The sequence below is a fragment of the Mustela nigripes genome, chromosome 13 (assembly GCF_022355385.1).
Source record: "Mustela nigripes isolate SB6536 chromosome 13, MUSNIG.SB6536, whole genome shotgun sequence".
Classification (NCBI taxonomy): domain Eukaryota; kingdom Metazoa; phylum Chordata; class Mammalia; order Carnivora; family Mustelidae; genus Mustela; species Mustela nigripes.
In genome coordinates, this window is record NC_081569.1 from 135,615,082 (window position 1) to 135,626,141 (window position 11,060).

Below are 11,060 nucleotides of genomic sequence, written 5' to 3' on the forward strand. Positions count from 1 at the left end.
GTGGAAGGAGGAAGAGGGGGAAGATGCAGCAAACATACCCCAGGAATGGCAGAGCCACAGAAGAGAAGGAGCCCGGGCCCCCGACCAAGTGGAGCTGCCGAATCAACCCACGTCCACACCTGAACGGATGTGAGTGAGAAATAAACTGTAGCCTTGTTTTAACCACTATTTTTGTGGGGTTCTGTGTAATTTTTTTTATTATGTTTTGTTAGTCACCTATAGTGTATCATTAGTTTTTGATGGAGTGTTCCATGATTCATTATTTGCATACAAGGGGTCTGAGTAATTTTTAAAAAAATATCTTGTTTATTTATATGACAGTGAGAGAGCATAGGCAGGGGGAGGGGCAGAGGGAGAGGGAGAAGGAAGCTCTTCACTGAGCAGGGAGCCTGACGTGGGACTCAATCCCAGGACCCTGGGATCATGACCTGAGCCGAAGGCAGATGCTTCACTGACTGAGCCACCCAGGAGACCCTGGGATTCTGTGTAAGATTTTACTCTGCATTCAATTCTGAAAATATATGGAAACTAAAAGGAAATTAAGTCACCATTTCAGGAAGGAGGGGACCGGACCTCTCCTTAGTCACCTCAGTGCTTATCGGCCAGCACGTACTTGGTAAGGACCTCAAGACACGGCACAGCACGAACAGTCCTGTCAGAAGGAAGCTTACGATCTGTGTTATGTCCTGTACCCTTTGCATCACCCTGCCAGGAAAATGTCACTATCTGCTTTGTAGCGATGGGGAGGTTAAGCCTGAGGGATTTCCAGTTGCTTGAGGCCACCCAGCTGGCAACATTCCCGGCAGGCCACAGCCACACCCTTACGGACAACCTGGTGGTTTCCAAGCTGTGCTCTGTGGCACCCTACGTCTGCCCAAGTTTGTCATGGATGGAGGGTCGTGACCATGAGGGTCAAGGAGAAGGTTTTCTCAGGAGCCCAAGAAAGGCCGGGGAGAAAGCCCAAGGAGACCTCAAGGTCACTACATCTCTGAGTGCGAATCAAGAGTGGAAGGGCCCTCGGATGAAGAGAAAGCCGCCCAGGATGGAGGGTGCCTGAGACCAGAGGCCCCCGACACTTGTGCTCCCCTATGCTCCCCTATGCTCGAGCTCCTCAGACTGACGCCCTCAATCTGGGAACAGGGGAGGGGTGCCTCAAAGCGCGAATCCATCTGCAGGCCAATACAGTGTGCTGCATTTTAAAAAATATATCTGAGTGTGTGGAGGAAGTTTCCCACCACATACACACACATGTCAAAGAAAGTGACTTGTAACAGAAATCGCGAGATGTTAGCTGGGGGATGGAATTTGGGGGACCGTTATCAACGTCCTTCTGTGTATTTTCTCAGTTTTCACATGCTCCTCAATGACTGTTTCATAAACATAAGACAAAAATGAAAGGGGAAAGTTGTTTTTTGTTTTGTTCTAAGAAGCCAGTTGGGGGCTGTTCCTGTAACTGGCTGATTCCACTGGCTCTGATGAATTCATGTTACCAGAAATGATTATTTGGCCACTCCAGGTGAAAACAGACACTTGGGTGTCCTTGCCAACATTTCCCAAGCAAGGGGAGGAGCTCTTCGCACGGGTAAATAGGAGTCAGCGCCCATGAAAATCTAGCACTCTGGGCAGGCGGTGGCTTTGGAATCGCTGAGGACAGCCAGCAGCAAAGGCAGGTAATCCGTGATATCCCGGGAACAAAGGAACCCATTTTTCTAGAGAGGTCTGGAGCCTCTGAGGCAGGAGGAAGCCTGGCAAGGGCGTCCCAGAGCGCTGGGGACAGCTCTAGGGCTGGACACAAAGGCCATGCCCTGTAAAGACATGTCTTCCATCTGGGTCTGAGTTTTCCCACCTGCAAAAGGGGGCATACCCCAAGGGCCTCTTTGATGATTTCTGCCTCACACACTATGGGATTCTGAGTTTAGCCACCTCTGTACCCCCCCCACAGCGGACACTCTGGAAGGCAACTCCCCCAGGGGACACGAGACCAGGCACTGGTCTCACAGCGAGATGCACACCAGATTGATGTGGGGGTCCCTCTGGGCAGAGTCCAGGGAATCTCTAGGGAGGACTGTCCCTCAGCATCTCTCCCCTCCAAGGCCCCTGGCCAAGCAGACAGGCAGACAGACAGGCCGGCAGTGTCCGTCCAGCCACTGAAAAACAGGCTGCTCAGAAACAGAGCCAGCCTGCCAACGTGCCCAAACAAAGTTCTTTTTCTCCAGAAATGATGCGGGGGCGGGGCGGGGGGATGTTTAACTCTTTCAAAGATTCAGTTGCATTAGCCCCAGGGTAAGCAGACCAAAGAGGCAATCCAGAAGCTGCAGCTCCTGGGCTCCTCCTCCCACCGGCCTGTTGATGGAAGGCAGCTCAGCTCAGCTCCCCTCCCCTTCCCGGGCTCCCCTCTCTACCTCTGAAGCTGACCTTTTCTCTTCTGCGCTCTGGGCCTGAGTAGACCAAGGCTGAAGGTAAACAACCCTGTTGGCTGCTGTCACCGGCTTTGAACTCAGCCCCTCTCTCCGGCTCTTTCCAGCAGTGCCTCCATCCTCTCTCCCCGCGGACCCACAGCTCTGGCCTGGTGGGCAGTTTCAGAGAGTGGGTGGCCTGTGGGAGGAAGGCCGCCTCGGCAACCCCGTTAGGAGCCCAGCACCTTCCCGGTTTGTCTCATGGGAGCTACTCAGCGTGTTGTGCGGAGGTGGGAACCAAGGCTCAGAGAGGGTCAGTCACTTACTTGTCAACACACAGCAATGGCAAGTAGCCCACATGAAATCCCAGTCCAGGTCTCTGCAGCTCTGAAGCCCACCCTGGTCTCCCCCAACCAGGAGTCGGGAGCCAGGCTGACCACTTTCCCCCCGCTGCTCCCCCACTTGCTGTGGCGACTGTGAGTGAGCCCCTTTCTGCTCTGCACCCAGTTTCTCCCCTGGGGAAAATGGCAAAATTACAGTACGTACAGTACGTACAGCACGAACCTCGAGGGTCACGTAATCGTGTATGTTGGGTGCCTATGAGCGTGCCTACCCAGGAAAGTCACAAAGCTAACAAGCAGAGGCTGGAACACAGGCCACACGGTGGGGGCGGAGGGAGCAGTGAGAGGCAGTTGGGGCACCATCTGCCCCCCCAACACTTAAAGGAGCTTTGTTTTACAGAATTGAGGACAGAGGGGATGTGGCTCCTCTTGGCTCTGGGGCTCCTGGTGGCTGGGCTCTGCCCCCCTGTCCACTGCGCCCCGGGCGGCGTGCTTGACCCTCCAAATGTGACCCAGGAGGACCTACACAATGAGACTCCTGTGGACAGCCTCCGATTAGCCTCCAGCAACACTGACTTCGCCCTCAGCCTCTATAAGCAACTGGCTGCGAGGACCCCCAACAAGAATGTCATCTTCTCCCCGCTAAGCATCTCTATTGCCTTGGCCTTCCTATCCCTGGGGGCCCAAAACACCACCCTGACGGAGATCCTCGAAGGCCTCAAGTTCAACCTCACAGAGACCCCAGACACTGAAATCCACCGGGGTTTCCAGCACCTGCTTCGAACCCTCCGCCAACCCAGCAATGAGCTGCAGCTGAGCGTTGGCAACGCCATGTTCGTCAGTGAGTCGCTCAAGCTGCTGGAGAAGTTCATGGAAGATGCCAGGGTGCTCTACGCCTCTGAGGCCTTCTCCACCAACTTCCAGGAATCTGCCGCGGCCAAGAAGCTCATCAATGACTATGTGAAGAATCAGACCCAGGGGAGAATTGTGGATCTGGTCAAGGACCTTGACCTGAACACAGCCATGGTCTTGGTGAACTACATCTTCCTTAAAGGTGAGTGCCTGGCTTAGGGTTTGGAAGCAGAGTTTTAGTTCTGAGACTTTGGGGCCTTATTCTGGCCTGGTGTAGCCAACCGTGTTATTGGGGAAAACACCATGGAGCAGGTGCCTCTGGTCTGGGGTGGGGGAGGGGAGGAGGTAGGTCCCTGAGGCCCCGCCCTGCCTGAAGGCATTGTTTTCTCTTAGGATTTTTTTTTTTTTAAGATTTTATTTATTTATTTGACAGAGAGAGATCACAAGTAGGCAGAGAGGCAGGCAGAGAAAGAGAGGAGGAAGCAGGCTCCCTGCTGAGCAGGGAGCCGGATGTGGGACTCCATCCCAGGACCCTGAGATCATGACCCGAGCCAAAGGCAGCGGCTTAACCCACTGAGCCACCCAGGCGCCCTTAGGATTTTTAAAATTTATTTTATTTTATTTACATTTTTTCTATTATGTTCAGTTAGCCACTGTAGAGTACATCATTAGTTTTTGATGCAGTGTTCAGTGATTCATTAGTTGCATATAACACCCAGCACTCATTAGATCATGTGCCCTCGTTAGGACCCAACACCAGACTACCCCATTCCCCCACAACCCCCGCTCTGAAACCCTCAGATTGTTTTCCAGAGTTCATAGTCTCTCATGGTTCCTCACCCCCTCTGATATCCCTCCTTTCAGTTTCCCCTTCTTTCCTCTAATGTCCTCCATGCTAATCCTTATGTTCTACATATGAGTGAAACCATATGACAATTGACTCTCTCTGCTTGACTTATTTCACTCAGCATAATCTCCTCAAGTTCCATCAGTATTGATACAAATGGTGGGTATTCATTCTTTCTGATGGCTAAGTAATCTTCCATTGTATATATGGACCATATCTTCTTTATCCATTCGTCTGTTGAAGGGCATCTCAGCTCCTTCCATAGTTTGGCTATTGTGGACATTGCTGCTATGAACATTGGGGTGTACGTGCCCCTTCTTTTCACTACATTTGTATCTTTGGGGTAAATACCCAGTAGCGCAATGGCAGGGTCATGGGGTAGCTCTATTTTTAATTTCTTAAGGAATCTCCACACTGTTCTCCAAATTGGCTGCACCAACTTGTATTCCCACCAACAGTGTAAGAGGTTTCCCCTTTCTCCACATCCTTGCCAACACTTGTTGTTTCTTGTCTTGTTAATCTTTGCCATTCTAACTGACATGTTAGATACCACTGGTATCTCCATGTGGTTTTGATTTGAATCTCCCTGATGGCTAGTGATGTGGAACACTTTTTCATGTGTCTGTTGGCCATCTCTATGTCTTCTTTGGAGAAGTGTCTGTTCATGTCTTCTGCCCATTTTTTGACTGGGTTATTTGAGTTTTGGGTGCTGAGTTTGAGACAATCTTTATAGATCTTGGATATCAGCCCTTTATCTGTCCTGCCATTTGCAAATATCTTCTCCCATTCCGTGGGTTCCCGCTTAGTCTTAGGGTTTTCCAAATGACGTTCTGCCACTGTAGGAAGTCCCTGCAGAGGGGCCCAGCAACCCTTTGTCTGAGGGAGATTGGCGCTTTTTACTCTGACTCAAACGTGCCTGGCTCCCAGGAGGAAGGAGTGGCCTCTTACATCCCTCCAGGCTGGGCATGAACTTCAGCTTCCTCCCTGAAGAGGGGCCTGTGCATAGGCTCAGGAAGCCCTCTGCCTGGGCACTGCTGGGCCATTCTGACCTGGGGCTGTCCTAGCCAGGGACTCAGTGTGGGGCAGGTGGGGTGGGGAGGGAGGTCCCGTCTACATCGGAAGATAGCATTTAAGGAACCTGGCCATCCCAGGGTTCTGCAACAGTGCCCCCCATCATCTTGGGGGTGGTATCAGCTGGGTCACCATTGGGAGAAGGACCTTGGGGGAGGGCAGGATCCCAGGCAGGGCCCATTCTCAAGTTCCAGTTGGTCCAGCACCTGGTCCCATGGGTCAGAACTTGAGAAACACAAGCCCCCCAGCCCATGAGATCTGAAGAGGCGGGGCGTGCACAGAGTCCGCCCTGTGGAGCCCTGGTCCCCATGGGCACCAAAAATAGACAGAGACCCATAGAAGCGTCATGGAGTCCGTGGGTGATCAGGAGCTGGGTGGAGTCACTGAAAGCCTGCATTGGGGGTTATGGCTGAGTCCTGGGGCAAATCCTCCCAGGGCCTGTGTTTCTGGCTGCGGATGAAGGCCTGAAACAAGATTTCCCTATAAAGCTAATCCAGGCCCGATGTGCTGCTTGTTCTATGTGTCTCCTGATTTGCCCCTCCTAACACTCTGCCTGCCCTAGGGACACACCAGCTGGCCTGGCTTTCCCTTCCTCTCCTGCCTCCAACAGTGGTGTGTGGGTGGGGGGGTGAGGGGGTGTGCACATTCCCCAGCAAGCCCCCAGTCTCTAGTCTCCCCAAGAGCTCTCCCCACCCCCGCCGCACTGAAAGCTCCAGTCTTCCTGGGGATGCCCTATGCCCTTCCTGGGGAGCCCTATGGCCACCCCCCTCAGTCAAGCTCTGTCCCACCGTCAAATTCCCCATTTGCTCCGTGTTTGACCAGGCTGTGGGCATGTGTGTACATTATAACGCCGACGACTACCAGTGAGTTACTAGTATTGATCCTTTTAGAGGGTCAGGGATTCCCCATTCCTCCCCCTGCTCCCCCTGCTGCCATCCCTCACAGTGCTCGGGGTCCCCTCTCCCGTCTCTCCCCTCTCCTGTCTCTCCCCCACCTCTGTTTTGCACCCACTATTCCCAAACTCCTGTCAGTCTCTCACTTACCACAGTTAACCAGATCTTTGTCTCACTGTCACGTCCCAACCAAACCTGTGTGGCTTATCACCCCTGTCCCCAGTGGCCTACCCACTTGCCAGCATGTTCCACAGACCAAGGTGGGGCCAGTGGCAGGGCCGGTGGCACTTGGAGTGTATCCATGACCCAGAGAACCTGGGCGGAGGAGGGGTCGGAGCAGGGCAGCCCTTGTGTTCACAGAGTTCTCTGACCTTCAGCCAAATGGAAGACACCCTTTGACCCCCGAGACACCTTCAAGTCCAAGTTCTACGTGAGCAAGAGCAGGTCTGTAAAGGTGCCCATGATGAGCCTGGAGGACGTGTGGACACCTTACTTCCGAGACGAGGCACTGGGCTGCACGATGGTGGAGCTCCCGTACACCAGTACGGACAGCGCACTCTTCATCCTCCCCGACCAGGGCAGCATGGGGGCGGTGGAGGCCAGCCTGCTCCCGGAGACACTGAGGAGGTGGACAGACTCATTGCAGATGAGGTGACGACCTGGGGATGAGGCCATCCCTCCTTCTTCCCTTCTCAGGCGCTCCCGCTTCCCCCCGCTCCTGGACTCCCTGCACCCCCAGCACCCAGGGCCTCCTTCCTCCCTAGGGAAGCCATCCCAACACAGGTGGAGTTTGGGGACACCCTGCCCTGGCTGTCTGTGTGGCTTTGAGCCTGAAAATGTTTGTTCTATGAGACATGATGACCTTGAATGGGACAGGGGTGATGCTGCCTCCGACGTCAACATGTTCAGGTCCCGGGGACTCCTTAACTCAACCCAGTCCTCATGCCTGCCCTCTCCTTGTCTTGACCTCTTGAAGCCAGAGGGGACAGATGGTTCCGCGATCAGCTGAAGGCCAAAGCCAGAACGGGCTCCAAGCACCAGCTCTGCGCTGGCTGTTAACATTCATTCATTAATCTGTTCATCCATTTGGCACAGGTCACGTAGGTTAATGGAGCTCCTAGTAGGCACCAGGCACTGGTTTAGACCCAGATGACATGTCTGCAATTACACCAAAAATCTCCTGTTCTCATGGAGCTTACTTTGTCACTGGGAAATGAGAAAATAGAGGGATATAACAAATAGGTCAGTTATTTAGTATGTTCGACATTAAGAACTGAGGGCGTGTGGGTAGATGATAGAGTGGGGTAAAATGACAAGGAAAACTGCACCAACCAGGAGGTAGTTTGTGGTTTTAAATAGGATCACCATTAGGTGATATTTGAGCATTGATATGAAAGGGGTGAGGGCCCGAGCCCTGTGGGTAGGTTGGGGAAAAGCATTCTTGGCAGAGGGAACAGTCAATGCAAAGCCTCTGTGCAAAGTCTGGTGAGTTTGAGGGTTAGTGAGGTGAGAGAGAGGCTGGAGCAGCGCAAGAGTCCGGAGAAGTCAGGGGGTCCACCGGGACGGCTCGGATTCAGGAGCGCCCTGCAGACCCCTGGGAACCTTGCCTCTTCCTCCTCTAAGTGAAACAGGGACTCATCCCAAGGTCTTGGGCCATAGAGTGGATGTCCTGAGTATTGTTTTTAAATAGATCACTTAGGAGGCTGAGTGGAGAATAGACCACAAGGACCAGCAGGGAGGCAGGACGACCGGCGAGGAGCCCAGGGCAGCGATCCACGTGAGACATGTCAGAGGCGGTCAAGTTTCAGATGAACCTGAGGTTAGAGACAGGCTAGGATATGGAATTGGGAAGACTGAAGTCAAGGAGGACCCACAAAGCAGAGTGAATTCTGGGCCTGGTCCTTGAGGGTGGGGCCACGGGGAGGCGGTGTCTAGCTCCCACCTGGCCGGGGCTGATGATTCGTTGTGAATGGCTAGAACTTTCTTCACACACCTCTGATTCACAAAGCACTGAGGACACCTGACTTAACACAGTTCTAGCCCTTTGTGGGTGCTCAGTGAATGTGTGTTGAGTGAAGGGAGGGGGTGGTGAATGAATGAATATGGAGAGAAACTGATACCTTCCCTGTTCGTGGCACTCAGGGTTTGCTGGGAGTCACAGCCTCCTCGGATCTGGTACGTGTCAAAGCAGGCAGACCATGACAGAAGTCTTAGAGATATAAACAGAGAGAGAGAGAGAGAGCAAGAGCAAGGCTTGTAGATGGAAGGTATCTGCTCTTGCTCTAAGAACTCACCAGCAGCTCTGCCCCGAAGCAGAAATCTTACTGCTCTCACGGAGCTCACCAGACAGCCAAGATGGGGACCTTCCTTTGCTAGTCTCAGGATCCCTCCAGGCCCTTCGAACGCAGTCACTTCAGCATGAGAGATCAAGAAACTGAGGAAATGAGCTCTTCTTTCCAGCAAGAAGGGGGTGGTCAGAAAGGAAACCAGGGAAGACCATGCCTCGAGGTGGGAGAAGGCGAGCCTTGAGGCAAGCAGGTGTTCAAATTCTTGTTTCTCCCTTCCTAGGACGATAGACAACCTCTACCTGCCGAAGTTTTCCATCTCCAGCAGCTATAATCTGGAAGAGATACTTCCCCAGCTGGGCGTGAGGGAAGTCTTCACCCCCCAGGCCGACCTGTCAGGAGTCACAGGGGAGAAGAACCTGGCAGTTTCCCAGGTGAGTGTTAAGACGTTAGATCATTTGTCCTCTGTATCTGAGCTTGAATGATAAAGGCAAGGCGGACAACCGGATGACCTTGAATTTGCGTGAATAACAGCATCTCTCATTACGCCGTCCCCCTCGTGGGTCTGCCCCAAGCTCAGGAGAGCTGTGTGGCAAGCATGTTGGGTCCCCACCTGCCCTGTAATATACTGTGACCCCGAAGCCATTCATGGGGAAGAGCCTGGTGTGAACTGGGGATGGACCCCAGCCCATCCACACTGCCCCTTTTACTGCCTACAGCAGCCAATACTTCAAGTGCTGGATGCCTCAGTTTTCCTGTAAAATGGGAGTGTGAATGGCAGGTGTGAGGGGTGTGAAAGAAACACAGAGGGTCCCTTGCATTGTGCTCCAAAAACAAGGTCCTCGGAATGAGGCAAGGTGTCTGCCCCCCTCTGCACCCCTCCTTCCAAAAGACATGGTCATGGAGGGAGGTGTGTAGAGGGGCCTATGGGGTTCAGGGATGTGAAGCCACATCTACACAAAGTAGCCCAGGGCGCCAAGGTCATTGCAGACGGGGCTAAGAGCAGGGAGGCCCGTGGGTCCCCAGGGACATCCGCAGCAGCTGCTTCAGGTGGAGAGGCTGCTAGAAAGTCACTTGCGATTGTTCTCTTCTCAGTAGTGAGTGTTTGGGGGGCAGCACAGTCTCTGCATTCAGACAGAGGGGCTTCCAGATCAGGGGGCCCCTCCCCTTTATCTTCACGATCCTTCGCGACCCCTCACAGCCTGGGAGCCTCAGTTTGTGTATCTGTGCATCAGAACCACTCAGAACCAGGGACAGGGCTGTCAGGAGGAACACCCCCCCCCCCGCCACGCCCCGCCAATCCGTGATGGGCCAGGGTCAAGGTTGCGTGAATGTCTGTCCCCTCCGGGCTCTCAGGCGAGCCCCTCACCCCTCACCCACCAGACCTACAGTGCATTATGCTCTCGTGTTTCCACAGGTGGTCCACAAGGCCCTGCTCGATGTGGCGGAGGAGGGCACGGAAGCCGCGGCCGCCACGGGAAGTAAAATTATTTTATTGTCCGGAAAAATGGGTCCACTGATGACTGTGCATTTCAACAGACCCTTTCTTGTGTGCATACTTCACAGAGCTACCAAGAACATCCTCTTCTGGGGCAAAGTCACCAACCCCAACCAAGCTTAGGGCTGCCCCTCCTTCTCAGGTGCCAGGTCTCTGATGCAGCCTGAGCCGCCATGCATCAAAGAGCCACAGGCCAGGCCCATCCTTGCTCATCCCTTAGAAGGTGACAGTGATTCTGGTGGCTTCCATGTGCCCTGGGAGCCTCGGGACTTTTTGATCAGAGGCTCTGAGACCTCCAGATGGCAATAAACTCTCTTTCTCAGACCGGACACTTTCTTTGTGTCTTTCTATCCTGATCTTCCTGACTCCAGGCCCCTGTAGCTGCCTGTGCCTGGAGCCTAAGCTCCAAGACCTCCCACTGGGCTCAGTCTCACCCAGGCCTTCAGCTGCAGAAGCCTGGCCGGAAGCAGGCTTTGTGCCTGTGGCCAAGCCCCCCTGGACCTCAGGCCTGGGAGGGGAGGGGAGAGTGTTATCCGGTTCCTTCTTCTGTGGGCTCCCTTGTCCCCAGTTCTAGTCTCACTCTTTCCCTCCCCTGGGCCCAGGATGTGGCCACATGCTGACCCCCGACCCTGACCCCATCTGGTAGAGCCCCTAGACTCCTCGGTCTTAGGACCTTCTCTCTTCCAGGATCCCTCCTTTTTACCCACCCCCCCGACACCCCCAATCTGGGGAGAGTAGCTACTTTGTAAGTTCCTGGCCAGAGCCTGACACATGCCTCATGAGTTCCAACTGCTGCACAAGAAACAAACCCCTCAGCAGCTGGCATGGGGGGCGGGAAAAAATGAGCGACCTGTGGACAGCTGCTGCTGCTAAAGCC

At 53.8% G+C, this 11,060-nt stretch overlaps 1 protein-coding gene across 3 annotated transcripts; it reads left to right on the plus strand.

The window, feature by feature from the left end:
• Positions 1-1,575: 1,575 nt before the first annotated feature.
• On the plus strand, positions 1,576-10,512 carry SERPINA3 (serpin family A member 3). 3 transcript variants are annotated; one of them, XM_059373897.1, is made up of 5 exons: positions 1,576-1,666; positions 3,138-3,791; positions 6,778-7,051; positions 8,969-9,119; positions 10,103-10,512. In XM_059373897.1, exons 2-5 carry the CDS (start codon positions 3,155-3,157, stop codon positions 10,304-10,306), a joined length of 1,266 nt encoding a protein of 421 aa, XP_059229880.1. In that variant the 5' UTR covers positions 1,576-1,666; positions 3,138-3,154; the 3' UTR covers positions 10,307-10,512. The 3 variants fall into 3 exon arrangements, with proteins under 3 accessions (XP_059229880.1, XP_059229879.1, XP_059229877.1); XM_059373896.1 differs by having other exon boundaries at positions 1,582-1,670; XM_059373894.1 differs by lacking the exon at positions 1,576-1,666 and adding an exon at positions 2,632-2,709.
• Positions 10,513-11,060: the final 548 nt, after the last annotated feature.

Coding starts and splice junctions, on each gene's coding strand:
- SERPINA3 (XM_059373894.1), top strand. CDS start 2,658: ATGGGAGCTACTCAGCGTGTTGTGCGGAGGTGGGAACCAAGGCTCAGA. Junction 7,052..8,968: donor ACAGACTCATTGCAGATGAG/GTGACGACCTGG, acceptor CTCCCTTCCTAG/GACGATAGACAACCTCTACC. Junction 9,120..10,102: donor AGAACCTGGCAGTTTCCCAG/GTGAGTGTTAAG, acceptor GTGTTTCCACAG/GTGGTCCACAAGGCCCTGCT.